Consider the following 24,569-nt stretch of genomic DNA (forward strand, 5'->3'; position numbering starts at 1 on the left):
AAAAGACGCACTGAGTTCAGGTGGCTGCTGGGTCATATTAGCACTTAATGTCAAAAACGTAGTCAACTCCGCCAACTGAGGCCAAATTTAGGGTTCATTAGCTGACATAGGTCTTCCTGGTTACTTGGCGAGTGTGGTCGAGAATCATCTCTCAGACAGAACTCTCTGGTACGAGATAAAGATCGAAAGAGTACATCGTCATAGCGGAGATTCCACAGGGCTCGGTATTGGACTATGTTTGCATACTTTGACTGTATATGTTGTGGCAAAGCAGAACTTGCAGCACTGTAAGAGCCACGTCAGATAAGACTATATTGGTGGTGGCGGGCATGATCTCATTCTAAATTCTGACTAAATCAAATGAACGTGTTATACCATGTAAGACGTATAGAGGGGCATACAGAACATAGGAATACGGCACGGTCAGAGTCGCATAAACTCTGGCGAAATAGATAGAACGAGTCTTCGTCGAGTTGCTGGACGCACAGGCTCATTCTCAACACTAGAATATGGATTGAGTGGAAACAGTTCCAGTTTTTGCACCGCTTTGGGTTGGATGATTCGTCGAATTGTTATGTATGCAATGGAAAACCGGAGCATCCAGAACATATGACGTTTCACTGCCCAAGGTTCACGATGGAGAGAAGGAAGCTCAATCAAGCGCTGAGAAGAAGCGTTAGAACGGAGAATTTAGTTGCGGAGATGCTGACATCGTTTTCCCCCGCAATCGTGAAAACATAGAATGAAGTAGTGAAGGAAGTAAGGAGGAGGAGGCCCCGGTGGACACGAAGCACGAGCGCCTAACGGCAAACTCATCCCGCAAAGTAATACTTAAATGATAGTCTCGCGGGGCTAGGCCTGGGGAGGCCAGGGATGGTATTTAGTGGGTGCGAATGACACACACACCCGCTCTACCTCAGAACCTCGCCCGGCTAAGCTGGAACAGACGTGTCTTTCTTAGATTTTGTTTTAAAGGTTATTAATAGACATCCAGGGAGTTGTTTCTGGTCAGGCAAGAGATCTGAACTTTACCAACTTTACTACCGAATCCTATCTCCACCTCCACTTGGTGACCGCTGAGAGCTCTTTCTTAACGAAACGGCAGACGGAGAAGAATGCAGGCTAGTCTCCCGAGCCTAAAAACGGGACAAATTGTACCAACTGGTCCTCCAGGTTGGGGGTTGAGTAGGGCTGACAACCCTACACGGAAAACAACTTATTACGAAGCCACAACAGGCGCCTCGGACTAGACAGATTATATAACGACGAACCCGGCAACGAGAACGGAATAACGATTTGCGCATTTTCTCATGGAACGTGCGATCCCTGTACAGAGATGAAACTGATAAGCAGCTAGCCGACACCCTGCCCCAATATAGGGCTGATGTTACAGTGTTACAGGAGATGCGTTGGGCAGGGACCGGTTTCGTGGAGAAGAGCAGCTACGCCATATATTATAGTGGCCATTCAGTAAACCATGTGCTCGGAATAGGTTTCTTAGTCAGCCAAAAAATGAAACCTGCTGTTATCGGCTTTGAAAACATGTACAAGGCTAAAAAATCATAAGTCGCCAGGAGCCGATGGAATTACAGCCGAACTACTTAAATATAGAGGCGATCAGTTAAATCAAGTGGCTCATCAACTTGTGCTCAACGTATGGGACAGCGAATCAATGCCTGACGATTGGCAACGAGGCATTATCTGCCTTATACATAAAAAGGGAGATATCACACAGTGCCGCAATTATAGAGGTATCACGTTGCTGAGTACCATCTATAAGATATTCACCGCTATCTTGCTAGGCCGGATAGCCTCATACGTCCAGAACATCATTGGCCCACACCAAAGAGGCTTCACTCCAGGCAAATCAGCAACAGATCAGATTTTCTCCCTCCGGCAAGGGATGGAAAAACTGTTGGAATATGGACAACAGTTGCACTATCTATTCATCGACTTTAAAGCCGCCTACGATAGCATGTCCGGATAGCTCAGTGGTTAGAGCACTAGGCTGTCATACGGAAGGTCGCGGTTCAAATCTCACTGGTGGCAGTGGAATTTGCATCGTGATTTCACGTCGGGTACCAGTCGACTCAGCTGCGAATGAGTACGTGAGTCAAATCAGGGTAATAATCTCGGGCAAGCGCAATGCTGACCACATTGCCTCCTAGTGTACCGTTACGGTCTTGAATGAAGTGCTCTAACACACTTCAAGGCCCTGATCCAATATGGATTGTTGCGCCAACGATTATTATTATTATTATGATAGCTTAGTCAGGGTAAAACTGTACACGGTAATGAGAGAATTCGGTATTCCGACGAAATTAATAAGACTGACTAGGCTGACCCTGACCAATGTGCGAGGCCAGATAAAAGCGGCAGGATCATTCACAAGACCATTCGACATCAATAACGGTCTATGACAAGGGGATGCGCTATCATGCGTCCTCTTTAACCTGGCCCTCGAGAAAGTGATTCGTGATGCTGAGGTAAATGCAAGCGGTACGATCTGCTTTAAGTCCACCCAACTACTGGCCTATACTTACGATATCGACATCATGGGAAAAACCACCCGAGACGTACAAACTGCCTTCATCCAGATCGAGCAGGCAGCGATTGGGGCGAGATCTTGGGCTGCACATAAATGAAGGCAAGACAAAATATATGGTGGCGATGGCAGCACAACACATCAAACCGCACTGATCAAACAGGAGGAATAAGGATAGGAGAATACAACTTTGAGACCATTGACAATTCGCCTATCTAGGATCGAAAATCGCAACCGATAACAGCTACGATGATGAAATCCGCGGACAGTTGTTGGCAGCCAACAGAGCCTATTTCAGCTTACGAAAACTGTTTCGCTCGAAACGTCTCACCATAGGGTCAAAGCTCTTACTGTACGAGACAATGATCTTGCCAGTCCTCATGTATTCCTCGGAAACTTGGGTTCTTAACAAGAAGAATGGCGAAATCTTGGCCGCGTTCGAGAGAAGAATCCTCAGAAGGATTTTTGGCCCCTACATGAGGATGGACAATTCCGTAGCCTACACAATGACGAAATCTATGAGCGATACCATGACCGTCCGGTTGTGGATAAAATCCGGCTGAATAGGTTACGGTGGGCGGGTCACTTAATCCGTACGGTTGAGGATGATCCCTCCCGGAAAGTCTATAAGGGCAAAATCTATGGTAGAAAAAGAAGACGAGACAGACCTTGCCTGAGATGGAGCTATGGCGTAGGCGAGGATGCCAGACAGCTTTTAGGGATATCGAATTGGTGGACCTCGGCGCAAAACCGGGATGTCCGGAGTTCCTTATTAAGGCAGGCCTAGACCGGATACCGTTTGTTGCGCCGTTGATGATGATGATGACCACCAATTACATATAAAATAGCGTTTTAATGTTTTTCTATCGACGAAGCATGAAAAGTTAAGACAATCTTTTGTTTAATTCAATTGTTGCCATCTATAATATGTTTTTACATCAACAGCAGTTTTATCTTATGCATAGATATTAAAGCTGATAGCTAACTCCAAAAAGGGGGAGTTAACGAAGTTAGAAATATTTGGTTGGTTGGTCGTTTCAAATATTGGAAAGGACAGCACCAGACTGCCTGAAAATTGATACACGCATAATAAAACGACTTTACTAACTTCTACTTTATGAAATTGCATCTTGTACACTGCATCTTCTTACAAGGAACAAATTCTCGTGCAAGTTCCTATTTGTAGTCAAAAATATAATATTTTCTTAGCCGTCAACTGCATTGATCCAATATTATATTTACCTCATCCGGAACACTTTAAGCACTCAGTTTCTGAACTTCTTTCTTGCAGACAACGGCTGATGGCAATATTACAACGTCAACATTAACCTTCACTCCAACTATTGACGACCGGGGGAAGTTTCTATCGTGCCGTGCGGAGCAAACTCTTATCCCGGAATCTGGCATGGAGGACGGCTGGAAGCTCGATATCTATCGTAAGTATAGACATTTTTTCTTGTCAATTCTGCAATCTTTCTCCATTGACATGCAACGCCATGAAAATTCTTACATAATGGAAAATGTACGAGAACTTTACTAGTTCCCAAGGGTGACATTTTTCATCGCGTCTACAGAAAATCATTCTTTTTAGTTTTCCTATTTTCATTTAGATTCAAATGTGTAACGTAATTCATTGCAGTCAAATAGTGCACTTCATGCCTTTTCGTAGTGCTGAGCGAGTAAATTGGAAGAATACATCAGGTCTCTAGACACTGCATTTGTTAATGCGTGCTCACTTCACACTGTATGTGACAAGGATGCAGAGTCAGCTACCTGTGCAACGAAGTTTGCACCAGGTTGGCAATTATATGCATGTGAATTATTGAAGTCGTGTCGAAGGTGGCTGGAGGACTAGCCAAACATGCATTACTTGACAGCATGTATTGTAAAATTGAGATGCAGACGAGACTTGGATTCCATCATTAAGATGCGAAGGCACCTAGTGCAAGTCGAGCAATATGTCAGTCGACCGTAAACCTGAGCCTTCGCGACGAATACTTAACCAGTAATTTAGAAAATATGATATACCATTATTACAGCTTGATTTCCTCCTGGCTATAGGATGAATTCCTACGTTTCTCAATAAAACTAAATGGTCCAAGTAAAGGACAAGGACATGATTTCCGCTTCAGTTTGATCAATGTTAAAACAGGATTATCTAACTTTTATCAAGGTAGTACTTTAAACTGACACTCCTCGGAATACCATATGACCTTATATCTTGTACCTTATTTTAATGGGCATTGAAAAATAGGAAAATTGATTCCCTACAGAAAATGAATGATCGAACTCCTGGATCCACTAGTAGTACTATTATCATCGAGGGCTTCCTTTCTCTTCTCTAGAATGTCTTGAAAGCATAGAGTTCAATCCTGCTACTTCATCATTTACTTACTGGATCAGGACATTGTCTTCATCGATTAAATCTACTCAGCGCTTTTTAAGATGCCGGACTAAACTTTGTAATTTGATTTTCCCTACCTATACGCTCATGCATTGTAGACACACTCTACTTCAGTTTGTGTAACTTATTTCTCACTACCAATAGTTGTATCTTATTGGTCGTCAATATTCTTCAGATGAGTCCTCCCATGATCCTAAATCACCACACACACTTATTTGCTTACTGCACCTGTTTGCCTATGAAAGTTTGATTTTTTATAGGCCAGTCCAGAACATCTTTGGTACTCACATTGTCTTTTCGATATGCATATCTTCTGTCTGCTTTTTGAATATCTAACAGACTACAGTTTTCGACCACTCCTTTATACCCATTTTTGATCACAATTGCTGCAGACCGTCATGTTCACATTTCTGGTTGCGTGATTTTTTTGCTGTAGTTGTGGCATAATTCCTTTAAGTATGTTGACGTACCAAATTGGAAATGCGGATATACAACGAGGAACCATATAAGAAGATAGTTTTCACGAAGCTAACAATGAAAATGGATAAACCCTCGATAACTTCAGCTCCAGTAGGTCAGACGAATACACAAAGTGAGTCTGGGCATCTTCAGATGACCAAAATTAGAACCAGATCGATCAGAAAAATTGTCAATCACTATATAATGAAAGCCATCTATTGGTGTCGCATATCCAAAGGCGAAACCGGCTCCGCCGTTATACTCCAGTTTAGCATCCCGTCAAGAATTGTTGGACTTTAACTTAGACTTTTAGCAAGAGGATGGCGGGTGGTGAATCACGAGCAGAAGAATGGCGACCTGAAAGGTGGTAATGCGTCAACAAATGGCTGCACTCACGGCTAATATGGTCACTCTGATAGCGGCGGTAAGTGCAATACCTTTGAGTTTTGCGGATTAGAATGGGTTCATCATCCACGGGTAATTATGCCCCGCGCTCTACTTATTACTCCGCGTATTAATGCAGCAGCCCATGTATATTTACCGAGGCACAATCTAGGTTTGCTGGAAATGCGACGTCTACACTAAGCGCAACACCACGTCGCCTGATACACCTCAGCAGGCGTAATTTTCTGGTGGACACGGGCATGAAAGTTGTGGTCTTTCCTGTCACCAGATCCAATAATTTAGTCTCACAGCAACTAAAAAACTCTAAAAACTCAACCCATACAAGCATAGGGCTAGAAGCAACTCCTCTGCCACTATGGGTTACTGGTGGATATGTGGCAACGGGCCCTGGCAGAGCCCACAACTTTTCTTAGGTTGTCAGGTAAAATTCCACTTTTTCTTTTATTTTTTAGAAGGTTGCCGATCCATTTATTCACGTACTCAATTAACAATACTGGCTTCCCAATCTTCTCGAAGGTGTGTCCCTTATCACACTAGAAGCTAGCTGTCACGCAGAAAATTTGAGTAATTCCTTGAGCAAGGCATATGTAGACCTTCCAGCAGCTGCAGGTCATTTCCACTCGAACTAGTTTCCAAGCCCAATAGCGAATGGCAATCTTATTAAAAATACAGGCGATTACGAACTGGTATTCTATTCCTCTCATCTGAAACTTTGCGCATTACTTAGCAAACTGTTGTATTTTCTCGTCCTAGGATTTTGACAAGGCATACCACCAAATTCCTGTAGCTCCCGAAGATACTCCAAAGACAGCAATTACGCACCTTTCGGATTCTTCAAGTTCTTATGGATGCCTTCCAGAAATTAATCCTCTGTACTATAGAACGTGCACTTCCGTTTCATCTACTTGAATTTCGTTCTGGTCACTGAGCCCAAGCATTTGGCACATCCGTGACAATGACCTAATTCTCAATGTTCAAAAATGCAAATTCCTCTAACCGTTCAATCACAGACTAGGCAATTTTGTTGGAATCTGCTCTCTCGAAGCTCGGAAAGCACTACCGAAACAGGAATCTCTGAGTGCAACATTATGGATCCACCCTCCTGATCTCCACCGCGCCAGGAGTTTCTTTTCATTTAAAGGCGTAGTGAAATTTCCTGGAGAAAAAGGGCTCTGGCTGACAGATTGTTATCTATATCGAGTGAAAATTATTATAAAATCAGCGATTCGATACCACCTGGCCCCACTGATTAATTTCGGGAATACCGCCAGGGTAGTTGGTTGGATCTCTCGGAACATATCCAAAGTCCCACGACACAAGGATGAAAATTATTTGACTACCAAGCTCATTGAAACTCCCAAAGGGGCATCTCTATGTAGAGAAGCCCCGGAACCTCTATTTCGTAGGCATGAATAGAACATTCCCTTTCTCGATCATGATATCCAGACGAGCTTAAAGATGGGCACCATTCGCACGTCGAACCGGTTTTAATTCATTTCCAGTTTCTTCTCACAATGACATGTGCCAAAACGGATATCGACAAAGTCAACGTTTATTTACTTGTTGAGTAGCTCTTCCACTGCCGGTAGCCAACAGATAGCCAGCAATCCGTTCAGTGTGGTTAAAGATCCACTAAATGTTAGGATATTGATTAATTGATTAATAACATTAAAACATTCAAACGTGTGCATCTAAGGCATAATCGTCACTGAGGGAGAGGTCATCCAATCCAATTAAACTAATGGATGAAAAGTTCCCAAGCTAGAATGCATAGCAACTTGGCGCGAAGGTTTTGTGTGAAACAAAACCTTATTAGAATCGAGCCGATGTCTGCCTGTCTGTTTGATCTCGATCTTTTCGCTGCCTAAGACGGTAAATGATCTCAGAAAGTTTTTGAAAATGTTAGACTACTACCGCCATTTCCAGTCCAAAGCCACTCACTACCAGCTCCTACTTAACGCATTCCTGTTTGCTTCTGAGACGAAGGAATCGCAGGAGGTTGTATCGTTTCCAGAAGACGTCCACCGCAACAGCTGGTAGACGGTACACTTTTGGCATTCCCTCAACAGGATGAACTCCAAGCCGTGATTGTTGATGCCCCGAACATTGCAATAGACGGTAATCTTCACCAAAGCTGGCAGACCAAAGCAGTTGAATCTCGATCAACGGAATTACGACGGCTTAAGATCGTGAACTATTAGTTGTATATCTGAATATTAAATTACCAAATTATTGTGGTTCCGTTGAGTACAGGCTGCTCAGATTGTTCATGGATCATAAACTTCCCATTTTTACCTCATGGCTGAACTTTGACAAAGCGTCCTTTCAGCACCTAACCTTCACTAGCAAGTTTACTTTATACAATCAATATATCTCCGGAAAAGGCCATTGAGCCGCCCTTGCTTCGTCTCGGATCTCAGAGATCAACATTCCAGCAACAGTTGATTTTCTGACAATTCTTTCGCCTCAGAAGAAAGATGTAGTTCTTCGGAGTTTATAGGCGGACTTCAAATACTAGTTTGGGAACGATCTAACGTAGGCTCGTATTCAAACAACGAACCGGCTAGTTGCTAGTAAATATTCTTGACAGTCCATAAGCCTGGACGTTAATTCTTGGTGCCAGAGATTACCTTGCATGTAAGAAGAGCTGCCAGAGATTGCCTTGCATGTAAGGTCACTAGGAATGTTAAGAAGAAACCAGGTGTATTCTATACGTCAACAAAGCGTTTTCAGCGTAGGCCCTTTGCGAGATTTGCACGGCTGCAAGTCTTGTCTCTCGATCATTGGTGTGATTTATTTCTCCCTATAAATTCTACTAAGATTTCAGAACCCCCTGCTTCCGGGGGCATGCCCACTTGCATTATAATGCTGTTCCTGCATTCAAAACGGGAATTCAAATTTCTCCATTTGACTTCGTGAATCCTTCCTATTTTGGTCTGCAGAACAGCCTAAGTATTATAGAAGGCGAGTTAGCAACAAAAGCAAGCTTTCTGTCTCTAATTCTAAAGGATTCGTCGACGTTCGACACCATTTGTTTCTTTTGAGGATTACAATAGAATGCTTCTTCTCCACGACAAATTTCATCAGGATTATTGGCTTATATCAAAGAGACTTCACTCCTGGCAAATAAGTTATAGATTAGCTCTCTCTGCCGAAGTTGATAGAAAAACTGTTAGAATAAGTTCAACAATTGCACCACCTTTTCATAAACTTTTGCTTATGGTAGTATGGCTAAAATAAAATTTTACATAGTTGTGAAAGATACGTACACAAAATTAATAATACTGTTATTAAACTGACTCTAACTATTGTGCGAGACCATATAATAGCAGCAGGACTCTTCCAGATCTTTCACCGACAACAATCTCAGAGAAGGAGATGCTCTATCATGAATTATTTTTAGCTTACCCTTTAAAAAGTGGATGGAATGCCAGGAATACTGTCTTCTTAAAGTGCTTAAAGTTCTACTCTGCTGACAATTATCTTGCCATTTTTTGGCTTCCTAAAGGGAGAATGAACATCCATAGCTTATATAACAAAAAAAAAATTGAGCCGTGTCACTGTTATTCCATTCTGTATTAAATACCGTCCAATAGACTGAGGTGTGTGGTTCACATATCCCGTATGGGAAAGAATTATTCTGCCTAGGAAGTCTATGTGGACAAATCTATGGCAGATAATGCCTTAGATGGAGCGATGACGTAGACCTGCCAGGCAAAGTTAAAAGTAGCTTCTCCCCGACCACACACACATAGACACACCCTTTCCCCATCCTTCTTTTTGTATCCACAAACGCCACTTTCATGCCCTGAAAGGTTATTGTAGCTGAGCTAGGTTTATAATTATGAAACGAATTGCTCAAACGACAATCTTTTACAAATCACAGATCAGACTCTGTGTTGGAGATTTGCAAACGAATGGTCAGCTGCTTGCTTATTACATTCCATACTTTGCCATTCATCCCTGCTTTGCCTTCCCTCTTGAACTAAAAGTTGACACAGTGGAGAGCTTTTTTGTAAATCTGATCGCTCAGCTCATTATTGGTGCATCTATTTGTTACCCGTAGGTAACATTTTGCACCCAGCCGATGGCGCCAGTCAGAGCCTGCTTCTACTAATGTTGGCTTACTTCAGTTTGTTCGGTAATAACTGCGTTTCATTTCTATCAGTGAGGTTGATTCCTGATCCCCTGATCTTAAACACTAAAATTTTTGACTGGTGGACTCATGATCGTCAGAGTCGAAGTTTATTTTTTATATTTCCACATCTGGCGCCAATTTAATTCGAAATAGATTAATCGATCCCGGTAGGTTTGAAAATACAAGACTAATTGAGATCAATCGTGCCTGATACGCACAGTTTACCAATCACCGGCAGAACTTAACCCCTGCGACTACTTAAATTTTAAGTAATAGTCCCATCTTAGCCTGGAGTTTGATTACTGTTTAGTTGCAGGTCTTACTCCCATTTCCAACTGAGACAGCAGTGTAAGTAATGATCTCGTGAGGTCAATATGTTTAAAGGTGCAACAATTTTGGAAAACCTAATTTTTTTGACAGATTTGGCATACATTGCTTTTCTTGCTAAGTTGGCTCTAAGTGTAGACTCGAAACTCTAGGGTCAGGTATAGAGCTTTTTATGGGAGTCATAAAGTACTTCGGTGATTAACGAAATTTGCAGGAAAGAGGTATAATACCACGGTTCCGTGCGTTTTTATGTTGAACATATTTTACATATACCTCACTGTATATAAAAGGTGTTTTTTAAAAAAGGAATCCAAGTTAGGGTCTTTTAATGGATATCACGTCACTCACTCTCGTTAATCGCTTGCTCAGAAATGTTCCTTTTGGGAGTATATTTTTGTACAAAGCATTATTCAACCATCAAAACCAGCAAAATGCTTTTAGGACACATATCTAGTTCTTAAGAATAGTAAGGAGGTATGTATGCCGCAATTCAGAGATATTTGGGCGCTTCACTGTGGAAGACGGTAATATCTCTCATGTAAAATGCATACACAAAGAAAAGTCCTTTCTTCTCAGTATTTTAGATTCCAAATTCCACATATGAACATTTCAAACCACAGAAATGCTTTTCAATCGCTTTTTTTTAAAAAATCTCATTATTCTTTCTCATTGCAGATATTCCGGTTGTGTCTCTTGAATTTGGTACGAATTTAAATACAACCACAATCCGCGAGGGAGCCGACGTTTTTTTCGAATGTAACATAAAATCCAACCCATGGGTCTATCGAGTCAGTTGGAGGCATAACGTACGTAAGCATGTCCTTTGTAGCAACCAGAAAATGAAGAAAGAGAGGAGAAAATGTATAAAGGGAACATATCCCGCATACTATTATAATGCATGATATCTGTGGGGTTTGTGTAATATTCAAAATTCCAAACTGTGCCTATGTCTATGGGTTGTGTTTTGTGTTTTTTCCTCTCATCTTTTGTATTTAGCCCATTTCCAATTTGCGGTAGAACTGTAACCAATTCCTGTGTCCCTTTTACGAGTATGTTACGTATGCGCCTGGGGAGCGTGTGGAGCCTGTTATTGATACATTTTCAAGTGTATTTTTAATTAGAAACTCCGCTGGGATATTGCATTGTTCAAAAATGAATCCGTAACGACTTAGAAGAGGCTGTTGTTCCTGCGGTGGAATATTGATATGCTAATTCAGGATGCTGACGCCTGAAACAGCGTAACTTGATATTCAATGATTTTTTGAGAGGTGAGGCTTGCAGACAGATGAATTTCTGATAGAATTGGTTTAATTTATTTATCAAAGGCTCTCAACTATGGGAATATTTAATTTGTATTCATCTGGACACTTCATATTCGCGAATAGCAGCAGCAGAACTCGGTGACGGAATATTTTACCTGGAGGAGGTTCAATTGTTGTCGGTTGAACAATAGCCCCAATGTCAGAAGGTGCACCACAAGATAATTGCATAAGTTGGCGATCAAATCTAAAGATTTCCAGACAAAAAACGGCTCGGGAATTGAGCGAAGATCGGCAAATCCTGGAAAATATTGCTTGAAGGGTTATCGAAAGTCCCAAAGTTGCCGCTCTTACCAACATATGTTAGTGACATTACGTTTAAATTTAGTCATCAAAGCCTAACAGGTATGGAAGTGACTCCATATTGAGTCCATTAGACCAACTGCGAAGAAAATCTTATTTCTGACCGTATGGACATATTGGAGCGATGGGTTGCGTATTTTGACGAAATGTTAAACAATATCGGCGAGTTGGAGTTCCTACCAACTGAAGATGATGGACAAATGGTGCCACCACCATACATGGAAGAAACAATCCGTGTAATTTATTGGCTTAAGAATTACAAGTTGATAAGTGCCAATGGAAGTATAGCCGAACTGGGTTAAATAGGAGGCAAGAAATTACACGAAGCGGTTCAGCTTATGCTCTAGATAGGGAACAGCGAATTAATGCCTGATAGATTGCAAAGAGCGATTATATGTCCTATATATTCATGAAATTGGAATATCACGCAGTGCAGCAATTATGCAGGTACCAAACTAATGAGTACCAGCCAGATATTCGTCACTACCTTGCTATAAATATCCTTGGCCCATACCAAAGAAGCTTCACTCCAGGCAAATTTTTCCTGTGCGGTAAGCGATGGAAAACTATTTGAATATGGTCGTCAATTGCAATTCCTTTTCGTCGGCTTCAAGGCCATCTATGAGAGCAAAGCCAAAGAAAAATTGTACAAGGCCATGGTAGAAATTAGCATTCTGACGACATTCGCAAGAATAACTGGACTGCTTTATTACTCTCAACACTTTGCTTTATTACTACAACATCAAAAACGGTCTAAAAAGGAATGCCCAATGGTGTAAACTTTGTAACCTTGCCCTAGAAAAAGTAATCCTTGATGCTGAAGTAAATGCGAGAGGCATCGTCCTCTTCAAGTCCACTCAACTACTGGCCTATGCAGACTGCATAGATATCCTGGAAAGAAGAACCAGAGATTTACAAACTCCCTTCATCTAGCTCGAGCAGGCGCGCGAAATTGCAGGCTGCACATTAGTAAATGCAAATCGAAATATACGTGGTAACGTCAAAATTAAAACTGAAAGAAGGAACAATAACTACCAAGAATGATAAAGATAGGAGAATATATCTTTGAAACCGTTGATAACTTTCCTATCTAGGGTCGAAAATTGCAACCGTCTGAGTGTTCATAGGCCAGGCATTCACATTGAAGATACTCGGTGCATTCCGCGTCTTTATCACACGAGGGACACATATCACGTATCTTCCACAATTCCTATTCTGAACATATGTCCAGCTTTTTGAATTATGGCCTATCAGAATGCCTACAATACTCATGGAAGTCCTAATGTTTTTCAACAGGATAAACTTTGCCGCACGCATGTTAAGTTCTGACATGAAAGGTTTAGTATGCCTAGTAGTTTTTAGGCTCTGTTACCTGTCACTATAGGAAGCTTGTTTTCTGTTCATGAAAACAGCCTTAGCCAAGGCTACTAATACTCCTATTGCCGGTTCTGCTTCGGGGATGGGGGAAATTGAACTCTCTTCTCCTAATTATCCGAGATTTTATTTCCTTCTAAACTACAGTCACTAGATAGGTGAGGTAGACAGAGTATTTCCGCCGTATTGAATAGATGATTTTCGAAGTAATCAAAGGACTGCTCAAGCCCTCAGTGTAGCCTGGCTATCGCTGCACATTGCGATGCGCCTGCCTTTCAACCGATCGTCAATCCCCTAGTTTGTTGGACTTAGGATTGCATACATTTCAGTCTGAAAACCCATTGCATATTGTCCGAAGGGAAAAGCGCACTACTCGTTTTTAGTCTAGAGGTAGACTTCGGCTCCAGAATCCTGTTTTGTTTTTGAGCCAGCGTATATCCTACCACGCATTCCTCTAGAACTTTCCAATTCTCTGTACATTTCAAGGCAACTCGATATTCCCTACCAAAGAGATGTATGGAGACTGGAGAATTAGAAGGCGTTGTAAAGACTGGATTCAATTCTGCCAGTAACTCTACCAATTCCCTGTGCCCCCGTGTCCCTTGTTTCTCCATAGATCTAAGCGAATTAATCTATAAGCTGCTCTCATTGCAGTGCTTAGCTCTTTGCAGTCCGCCTAGTTTACGGTGAAAACTCTTTCGTCTCACCGTGATACACCACACTGCGGATTCATAACCAAACATCTGCCAACTAAAGCAACGTATATCCACATTACCACTTGAGTCCTGAGTCCCCATGTCGACGCAAACGTCAATCTGCACAATCCATCTTTGTAAATAATACGATTGTGGTTTTATTTGGATTAATTGAAGGGCCATACCTGAACCACCAATTGTCAATCAAATCAACCGCACGTTGTATATTTCTACACACCGTTCCGAGATTCCGATCAACACAAACCACAGCCACGTAATCAGCATAAGCTTGAGCGAGTATTGGCAAATTCTGCCATTCGTATTGTAGTAAGTCGATCAGCATACTCGACAGAAGTGGGAATATCTCTTCGTTGCTTCTGCCGTTAGGTAGTGATCGACGCCCACTTCAGCGTACAGCAATCTCTGCATTAGCATGGCATAGATCCATTTAATTAAAGTATTATCGACGCCATGCGCTCTGGCAGCATCACAAAGTTCAATATCCGCGAACACACCGATTGTATACCCACCCTTCAGAGTTACATTCTCTATTTTTTAAACCAAAGAATGAAGGGTAGACTCACAGAACTTTCTACGTTGGTAAGCATGTTGGTTTTCATTTAGCGGGTGCGGCCTAAGCCCCATCTCACGAATGTAACGCTCAACCAGTCTCTCCAGACCTTTTAGTAAGAATGATGTCAAGCTGATCTGCCTGAAGTTCTTGGGATTATAATATTCATCTTACCCAGGCTTCGATATGAAGACTACCTTTCTGCTAAGAGGTAGAGACGTGGCCCAAAGCAAGACATGCTAGAAAATACCTTCCCTTACTATTACTATCCAGGTATGCCAGAACAGTATTGCACCTCTCACCTTATCATTCGTAACAACTGCTTTCACAGTGCTCCAGTTCACTTTGCAATGATTACATGTTTAGAGCATTGCAGGAATCCACAACTCTCCCTCTTCCACTTCTCTCACCAGCTTGCCCAGATGGTGTACGTCAAAGGGCATCTGTACTGATGGAAATCGTGAAAATACCATTGGGCTTTCTAACAGAGTCGAACTTCGCCGACTTACCCCTTTTAAGGACTCTACACAGCCTTGAATTCTTTCCATCGCCTCCCAGTTCCCCACAGTACGGACTAAAGTAGCCTCCTTTCACGAGGCTCCTATATTCGCTCGGTGAGTTCCGGAAGTTTAACCAGTCTTCATTCTTAACGCTTCTTCAGAAGTTGCCTGGTTTATTTCCTGAATTTTTGCATTTCTTAGTTCTACCAAGGAACCGTTTTTCCACTTTGGACTAGGGAGATAGGACAAGGCTCTCCTTAGCGCTCCAAAAGTCTGCAATTCAGATTTTTCAATTCATTTTAAAGCGCCAACCGCTAAGAAATTCACTGAACTTTGTCCAATCCGTTTTTCTAGGATTACGTTTCTGTATTACATACTGATCTTCTGCAATAGTCAGGTTGGATTCTGGGTATCGGCAATCTGACAGTGAGACTTCGGCTTGCACCCGCCAGTCACCTTTGAAGTATAGATTGTTAGGGCATTACTTCACTTCTTCCCGGTCCCACAAGTTCGAATACCAAACTGAAACTCTCCATATGTTTAGGTATATCCTTCTCGGTATGGTTCACCCAACATGCAGATGATGTCATCTGCCTTCCTTCCAAGGCCAGATAACCAACATCCGAAATACTCTGTCCTGCAAAGCTCAGTGTTTCCAATAGTGAACTTAGGTCCACCGTCGGAACTCAAAGTAGGGATTACCTGTTGGAGCCACTTTAAGGTAGCCTTATCAGTGCAGTCAGTTTAATTTTGGCTTCATTCCAGGCTGCAGCATTTTTTTTGACAAGCATTCCTGGAGGTTGGTAAATCGTCCTTCTGACATTTTGCCGTCTTTGGAGGAAACTTTCAAGGCAGGGGTCAGTAATGCGGCTGCAGCCTTCGCATACGTCTTCTCCCTTACCGTCTTCGTGCCCGTATACTGGACACGAGTGGTGGTAAAATTGCCAGAATACTAGGCGACTGCTTGAAAGAGACCATGAAAACTGAAAAAAGCTACGGCAGCAGTTTTTGGATAATGGGGTACGATATTTGCTAAATACACTATTTGGAACCATGTACTTTCAAACTTTCAATTCTGTGTTGTTCGACAAAAATCCAGTCGAAAAGTTTAGGTTTAGGTTGGAAGAGTAGCGCAGCATCCCGAGAGTCTCAAAATTATTGATAATATAAGTCACTTATACCAGAACTCTACAAAGCGTTATCCTGAAACTGCAAATCCTGCTGAATCGATGATAGTTTCCATATATATATATAAATAATTTGTTAATCACCCGCAGGAGTAATCCGGAAATGCAATAATAATTCCTTTGAACATTAGTATCAAAGCTCATAATGAAAACGACCTTTAGCGTGGGACTTGTTGTGTGTATAGTTTCGCAAAAGTATCATCCAGTGATGTTGACCTGCTTCCACAATAATGAAGTGTAATTTATCATAATCAGTAGCTTATAAATTCTAAAGCGGAGGTACATTCATATGGATATACGGAAAACTAGGAGAGTATAATTACCGAGCAAGATAAACGGAAAATAATGAATACAAAAACCTGATTTCACAAAGCTATCACGTTTCCCATATGTAGTTGATCCCAAATACATCAGGACAAATAGTTTTGTTTTATTCTATCCAATTCAACTGGAAGCTGCATTATTGTCCTGGGAAAGTCATCAATGGCACTCAACTTAACATCCCTGAGTGGCCAATATAAAAACATTCCCATCAGGGCTACAACCCTTATCAACAGCATTGGCCCTTCAAACGAGGCTTCTCTGAATTCCTATTCGATATTGGGCTTGCTCTCATTGCTATGGTCTCCAGAAAAACCGAAGAGAAAGCTAATCTCCAGTTGTGAAACTCACAAGCAATATCATCACAGTAATGTCCAATCTTTGGAAATTTCTCTGCCGTCACCTCGACGGCAAACAGCATACTGTAGACATGAGGAAGTCGGGAAACAATGAACGAACAGTTTCCTTTTTAAAGGAGATGGAGGACGTAAGGATTTTTTGTTATGTTGACTCATTGACTATTTCAAAGCGGAATTGGCAACTTGAAATCGGCGTCCTTAGAAACTGTTCAACTCTTTTGAAGCTTAAGGATATGGTAATGTTTCACTTGACCTTGTTTAAATGTTAAACCTATTTCTCATTCAAATCGACTCAACCACCCCCTTCCTCTAATCCCCTTCCCTCAAACCGAAGAATATGAATTCTGAAATTTTCTTGTGTCACAGACAGTGATTGTGTCCTATTCGCTGTGGTTAAAGGTATATGACACAGAACAGAACCTCACATAACATTTCTATGGTAGGCAGGACAACAATAACCGAAATTAAAGCTTTGTTTTATGTTTTCATCATCAACAGGGCAATATATTGGACAATAATCTTGCAGAAGGAATTGTCGTGGCGAACCAGAGTCTCGTCCTCCAGAACGTCAGCCGAGCACGGAGCGGCCTCTACACGTGTGTGGGCAGCAACAGGGAAGGTGACGGGGAGAGTAATCCTGTACAATTGGACATACGATGTAATTACTTATCATTCTAATTCTTGCTTAAATATGTAGATGTCGTATGGAAGCGACAAACGAGAGTTCATTGGGTCACCGTTGAAAATTTGAATTTATGTTGCGCTGGAAAATGTGGCTTTGTTCGCATAAAGCAATTTATTTAATGTTCACGAGATAGGATATGCCAAGCGCAAAGAGGAGGTAATTGTTATTCCAGATGCAAAGGAACCATTGTCTTCCGGCTTTTCTAATTTACTATACAAAGCATCCCCTTATTATCGAACAAAGCAGCAGCACAAAGCAGGAATGTCAACCGTGAGACTTTCCACATGCGAATTTCAAAACCACCTTAACATATTTATAAGTATGTACATATATTGGGATCAAATAGAGCAAGGGGATAAAGTCCTTTTTCTAGTAAATCTGCCTTCCCCTAAAAGGTAATTTTCATAGCCAAATATAAGCCTTTCAAACTTTTCCATTCGTGCGAGACTCCACAGCAGAAGGCGAACGTGGAATCGATAATTTGAAATCCACCTTCATTTGTTTTATACCTTTCCTAGTACGGACAATATGGTCTCCGAATTCGTCCTGTAAAGCGATTCTAAATACACGTAATCATAGCTGGAAAAAGTCCTCCTCAATGGCTACTACCGACATGTGTAGCCTCTAAGCTAGCGCAAATGTATCATTCCATTAAGCGTGCGGCATTTTCTTCATTAAAATGTTACCTTCTCGAGTTGACACATTTTCCCGGATTTTCGTTGGCGTCAAGCCCGCACAATGAATTGTCGCAATCCTCGCTATCCTTTGTCGACATGAACGTGGACTAGGAAAATGTTTGAGCAAATAAAGCGTCAAATTTGTGTAGACTCCAAGCTTATACGAGCGCATTGTGTAACCTACCCTTTGCTTGCAGTTGCCCCAATATGTCGTCCAGGTCAGAAGACAATCTACAGTTCAGGACGTCAGGAGACGGTCCGAGTAATTTGTGAAGTGGAAGCGAATCCCACGGATGTATCATTTGTTTGGAAATTCAATGCGTCAGCAGTGGAGTTTGTAGACATTCCGGCCTCTCTAATAGCAACGGATCGTGCGCGCAGTGTCACACATTATACGCCTATGACAGAGCATGTAAGTACAATTACAAGATTCTAGGCTTCCATGTTCAACATTTTCATGCCCGTAAGCCTTCTCACTAATCTGCCGGCATTGTAATTGCAGGATTATGGGACGCTACTATGCTGGGCCACAAATGAAATCGGCTCTCAAAGTGAGCCTTGTATATACACCATCATTCCTGCAGGTACGTATAGATGTTAACCCATAGTTTGGCTATCCTTAACCCTATAGAATATGGATAGAAATTTACTCGCAAAAGTTAGTTTAAGTGCCTCATAAAAGTGCTTGATTTACATCAGTTTCGCTAGCAAATTTTACGCTTCTCAAAATTAGCAACATGGGAGCCTGCTTGTCTGATGAAATTTCATTTCCATTACAGCGGACAAAATGAAATAATTAAATCTTTTGCATTTCTTATTGGCAATTAGAGACAATAAACGAACATAAATTTAGCCCCCACATTTAATTTTTTGGTGCTGAGAAGACTATCTTACCTGAATGCATTGAGTGACATTAGCTGAAGGAGCAACGCTGATAATAACCTTTATTCTGTTAATCTTAGAAAGGATTCTTTGGAAATACGTCCATTATAAACACTAATAGCCAGCGATTAGTATAAATGTTTAGCAAGAGGAATTTTCGCATTTCCTTTTTATTAAAACTCGTGATTTTAGTATACATAGTTTTGCGGAAACTTCAAAACTAGGCATTGACTGATGAGAAGGCGAATGAGGCACTACATCTTCAACAGTCGAGTCATTTGGGCGTCAGCCTCTCGATTTTGTTGCACCGGGTTCGAACCCCGACTGTCATCGTTATTTCCTTCTTGGTTTTCATTGCTTTTTAGCCCCACAGAGGGTTGCAGTTGAGTTGCATCAAAGTCGCATAGAAAGAGGCATCTTGTATCAGTTTGACCAAAAGATGCATAGGAGCAAGCTAAGACGTTCCACTAAAAATTTCAGGGAGGAGAAGTATTAGGAAGGCTTTATAGCGAATCTGCGGAAACGTCTTTAATCCGTATACGTTAATACAATGAAAAACTATTGCCTTCTTTCTTCTTCTTCTTTTGCTTCCTCAAGCTTTATTGTTTTCAGAAGCAGAGTCGGCTCGTCTTAATCGATTGCTCCATTTTACTGGGTCATTTGCCTGAACTGGACGCAAGCGCAAGGATTTCAAATCAATATCCAGCGTATCAAGCAACACTGCTTCCACCCGCATTTTCGTCGTTTCCCATCGACTTCGATGTTCAGACCAATCGTTTCTAGGTAGCTCACGTTAGCACGAATTACATGTCCATACCCTGGAAGACCCCTCTCTCACAATTTTTTCCCGGTCGTTACAGCCCCGCATCGAGAGTGAATGCCTTTATTGTGGCTGTACTCATGTGTTCATGACACGTTGCACCGCTGGTCTAACGCAACACCCTCGTCTTCATTACCGTAAAGTGCAGTTCATTGCCTTCGATAGTCAGCCAGTGCCGTGAACCATAGAGGGCGCCAAAGGGGACAGCACTGCGATTTATTTTGGAAATGAGATACTCGTTGACGCTTACAAAATGTTCCAGTTGTGAAACGCCACTTTATTCAAGTTGCGCTAATGCCTGAAACAATTTCATAACGCAGTTCAAGATTGGCTAACGGTATTTATCAAAGATATTTAAATCGCTCAGTTTTTGGTAGGACCCTGCCAGTGATAATGATTAGCCCTGTTTCATTGGGCCCGTAAGCATCGCGTCATGAGGCGATCATTTCATTTTTGGGCAAGTATCTCTTGATATAAGAACATCATCTGAACGGAGCAACGTGTCGGGAGATGGACTTTGGATACCCCGTGAGACATTGTCCATAATAAGAACAAAGAAGAGTGGTAAGGAGTCGCTTCTGCAATGAATACTGACAGAGACACTAATCAGTTTTAATATATCCGCGACCTTTCGAACTTCACTCTTCGGATCGCAGTAGAGGAATTGATTCCAGCGCACGAGTTTCTCTAGGACCAGGCGTTACCGTAGAACATACCAGTCTCCTTTAGATCTAGAAAAGTATGCAGAGAGGGTGATATTTCTCACGGAGTTTTTCACAAATCCCGTTTGGTTTATACTAATTTGAATAATGCAATGGATATGGTTTGTCAAGAATGTGTTCAGCAATCTTGATCGCATCTGACATCATCAGATCGGACAATAATTTGAATATTCTACTAAGCAGCCTTCCTTTTTAAGGTTTTGTGTAAAACAAAACCTTATTAAAATCGATTCAATGTCTGTCTGTCTGTCTGTCACACGAACTTTTCTCCAAAACGGCTAAACCGATATGAAATCTCACGCATACAGCGAGTGGCATAAATTTAGGTGGAGTTCAAAGGGGAGCTCCCCATACATGCAAAGGGGGATTCCAAAATTTTATTATTTTTATTTTATTATTTATAGTTGTGTAGGGTATCAAATGAAAGGTCCCGATTTGTGCTTTCCGAAACTGACATTAGTTTTGGCATAAATTGCAAAGTGCGTGAGTAAGGAGTCAAAATGTACGCACTTGAAGTGAGACAGGACTCATTTTCGGAAACTAGCCAACCCAAAAATCCGAAAAAAATCAGGGTGGTGCGCCTAGAAGAAATCTAGGCCTCAAAATATGTCCCATTCCAATATCTGCTCAAATAAACTTACTAATAGTATATTACTCCTTTTTAGAAATTTACTGGAAAACCCCCCTTAGATTCATCCTAGCACTTCCGAATTTTGTACCAGCATAGGGGACAATATTTCGTATATATGTGCTAAATTTCATGGAAAACAGGCAATTAACGCCAAAGTTATTGCAGTTCAAACTTAGCAATTTCGCGCGAGTTTACTGCTTCCAAAGCCATGCAAATCAAATGCTGACGTTGATGTTCTGACCAATACTGGTTGTTAAATTCTCGTTAGTGTGAATTACGTGACCACACCATCGAAAACGCCTCTCTTGCAGTTTTTCCACGATCGGTGCAAACCCGTTCGATCGCGGATATTCTCATTTCAGACGTAATCAAAACGTGTCACGCCACCAGTGCAATGCAACATCTTCGTCCCCATTACCGCAAGACGCCGTTCATTGACCTTTATAGTCGGCCAATACTCAGAATTATAGAGAGCGGCAGACGGACGACATTGGAGTAAATTTTAGATTTGGGACGTGCGCTGATACGTCGATCACAAAGAACACCAGGTTTCGTTAATGTGTGAAATAATTTCATTACACAGTTCTCCATTGGCAGATAGCATTGACTCGAGATATTTAAATCGCTGAGTTCTGGCAATGGCAGTAACCTGCCCCTCGAGATATTTAAATCGCTGAGTTTTGGCAATGCCGGTAACCTGCCCTTCGAGATATTTAAATCGCTCAGTTCTGGCAATGGCAGTAACCTGCCCAGAACTGAATGATTTCAATATCTCGGGTCAATGCTATAAGCCAATGGAGAACTACGTTATGCTCCTCACATAGGGAAACACAAAACCTTTTGTACCTGAAGCGTCAAGCTTCCGGTTTCAAAACCTGTTCCATATTGAAACGGTTGTGCTTTCTTGATAATTATATGGTGTTCTACCCCCTTCAATAACCCGATTAAAGAAATTGGTGAACGGCAGTTTTGGGTTTCAGCTCTTCGTTTTACAAGGCTCAATTGCGATATTGTCAGGTCCTGTGGGTTTCTTTAATTTCACTCGTTTGATTGTTCTCTCGACTTCTATTGCAGTGGAATTGGTTCAAATGTCAACATCGCGGTCGTGGAAGAAATTTGGAGCGTTGGTTTTTCAGATTTTTGTGGAACGCATTTGTAAGAGGCTTGTGAATCCAGATAATGCCCAAAGTGTTTCTTGCTATCATGGATGGTAAGAAACTCCCCACCACAAAAGCTGCAACGTTTTTCATAAGGAACAGTTTACTTTGAAATTATGCTACTGGCAGCTAATAGTTGTCTTGAAGCTGGTGAAGGATTGAACCGATTGCGAGTTTGTTTTTTTTTGTAACAAATGAAGAAATTAACTTTTGTCAGGTATTCCTTGCAGTCTAGAAACAATTTTTCTGATTGAGTATATTATTGTCTACCTTATGTTGATCAAGCACTCACGATTTCTGGTTTGTTGAAATTGCAGTGAATTATTCGCATTAGGATTCCCATAATTGGCCTGTAAGCCTTCACGATTATTAACAGGATGAACTTTGCAATATGTTTGTTTGGTTTTTACGTTACGATTTGTACTTATGAGAATCTAGTTTCCAGCATTAGCCAATACTACTGACTCTTGGAAAGGAAGTAATTAAACTGAAGATATCCACACCGCTAGGGCATGCCTACCGCTAGATATTGCAATGTGCCTGATCTGTTCTTTCCCTCGTCAAGCACTGGGACTGCTGCTCGTAAGATTGCATACATTTCAGTTGGAAATAACAATGTATATTGTCCAAAAGAAAAACCCGACTTGTCATTTTTATCCCAAAGGTAAACTTCAGCTCCAAATCCTGTCATCGGTTTAGAAGGCCTGAGTATTTCCCGCCATGAACTCTTCCAGTTGATCCTAGTTTCTTTTACGTTTGAAGATAACTTCGTGTCTTCTGGCAAACAGATGTATGGGGATTTGGAAATTAGAAGGCATTCCAGAAACAGAATTCATTTATCTCAATATATGTATGTATCTTCCAATGCTCTGTGTACTTTCGGTGGTTTGTTTCTCCATAAACCTCAACGAATTACTCTATCTTTGCAGTGCTATGGTTATATGAATTTATCCGATGGCTATAAATTGAGAAATGCGTCTACCAAAGCCCCGAGCTCATGGATCCGGTATTATCAAGGCAAACAGTTCTTTGAAGTGAAGTTGGTTTACAGTGATAACGCCTTTATCTCTCCTTAATCTACCGTACTACATATGCAGGGGTGTATATTGACCTAATGATAGCAAGGTATATTCACCTTCGTACATAAAATCTAAATCATCATCATCATCAATGGCGCAACAACCGGTATCCGGTCCAGGCCTGCCTTGATAAGGAACTTCAAACATCCCGGTTTTGCGCCGAGGTCCACCAATTCAATATACTTAAAAGGACGCCAGACACCTGACCTACGCCATCGCTCCATCTTAGCCAGAGTCTGTCTCGTCTTCTTTTTCTACCATAGATATTGCCCTTATAGACTTTCCGGGCTGGATCATCCCCATCCACATGGATTTAGTGACCCGCCCACCGTAACCTATTGAGCCGGATTTTATCCAAATCCTGACGGTCATGGTATCGCTCATAGATTTCGTCGTTATGTAGGCTAACGAATCGTCCATTCTCATGTAGGAAGCCAAAAATTCTTCGGAGGATCCTTCTCTCGAACGCGGCCAAGACTTCGCAAATTTTCTTGCTAAGAACCCAAGCCTCGGAGAATATATGAGGACTGGCAAGATCATTGTCTTGTACAGTAAGAGCTTTGACCCCATGGTGAGACGTTTCGAGCGGAACAGTTTTTGTGAGCTGGGATAGGTTCTGTTGGCGGACAACAACCGTGCGCGGATTTCATCATCGTAGCTGTTATCGGTTGCGATTTTCGACCCTAGATAGGAGAAATTATCAACGGTCTCAAAGTTGTAGTCTCCTATCTTAATTCTTCCCGTGACCAGTGGGGTTCGATGTTGTTGGTTGGTTAGTTTTTGGTGCTGACGTTGCCACCATATACTTTGTCTTGCCATCATTAATGTGCAGCGTGCTCGATCTGTATGAAGGCAGTTTTTACGTCTCTAAGTCTAATCAAACTCCCCATGTCCAAACAAAAGTCAGTTTGCACAGCTCGTTCCTAAATTTTCTGACAAAGAAACTTGTTGTTGTAAATAATACCATCATCGTTTTTAAGGGTTTGTCTAAAACAAAACCTTATTAAAG

General features: G+C 41.6%; 1 protein-coding gene across 4 annotated transcripts in view; it reads left to right on the forward strand.

Moving 5' to 3' along the window:
- LOC119654863 (nephrin) overlaps positions 1-24,569 on the forward strand; it is a 339,369-nt gene that overhangs the window by 210,600 nt on the left and 104,200 nt on the right. For all 4 annotated transcript variants that reach the window (XM_038060449.1, XM_038060450.1, XM_038060452.1 and 1 more), the window contains exons 7-11: positions 3,837-3,981; positions 10,954-11,084; positions 17,406-17,565; positions 18,467-18,681; positions 18,772-18,853. In XM_038060449.1, the coding sequence (XP_037916377.1) occupies positions 3,837-3,981; positions 10,954-11,084; positions 17,406-17,565; positions 18,467-18,681; positions 18,772-18,853 (733 nt within the window). The remainder of the gene's footprint in view (positions 1-3,836; positions 3,982-10,953; positions 11,085-17,405; positions 17,566-18,466; positions 18,682-18,771; positions 18,854-24,569) is intronic.

The sequence above is a fragment of the Hermetia illucens genome, chromosome 4 (assembly GCF_905115235.1).
Source record: "Hermetia illucens chromosome 4, iHerIll2.2.curated.20191125, whole genome shotgun sequence".
Lineage (NCBI taxonomy): Eukaryota > Metazoa > Arthropoda > Insecta > Diptera > Stratiomyidae > Hermetia > Hermetia illucens.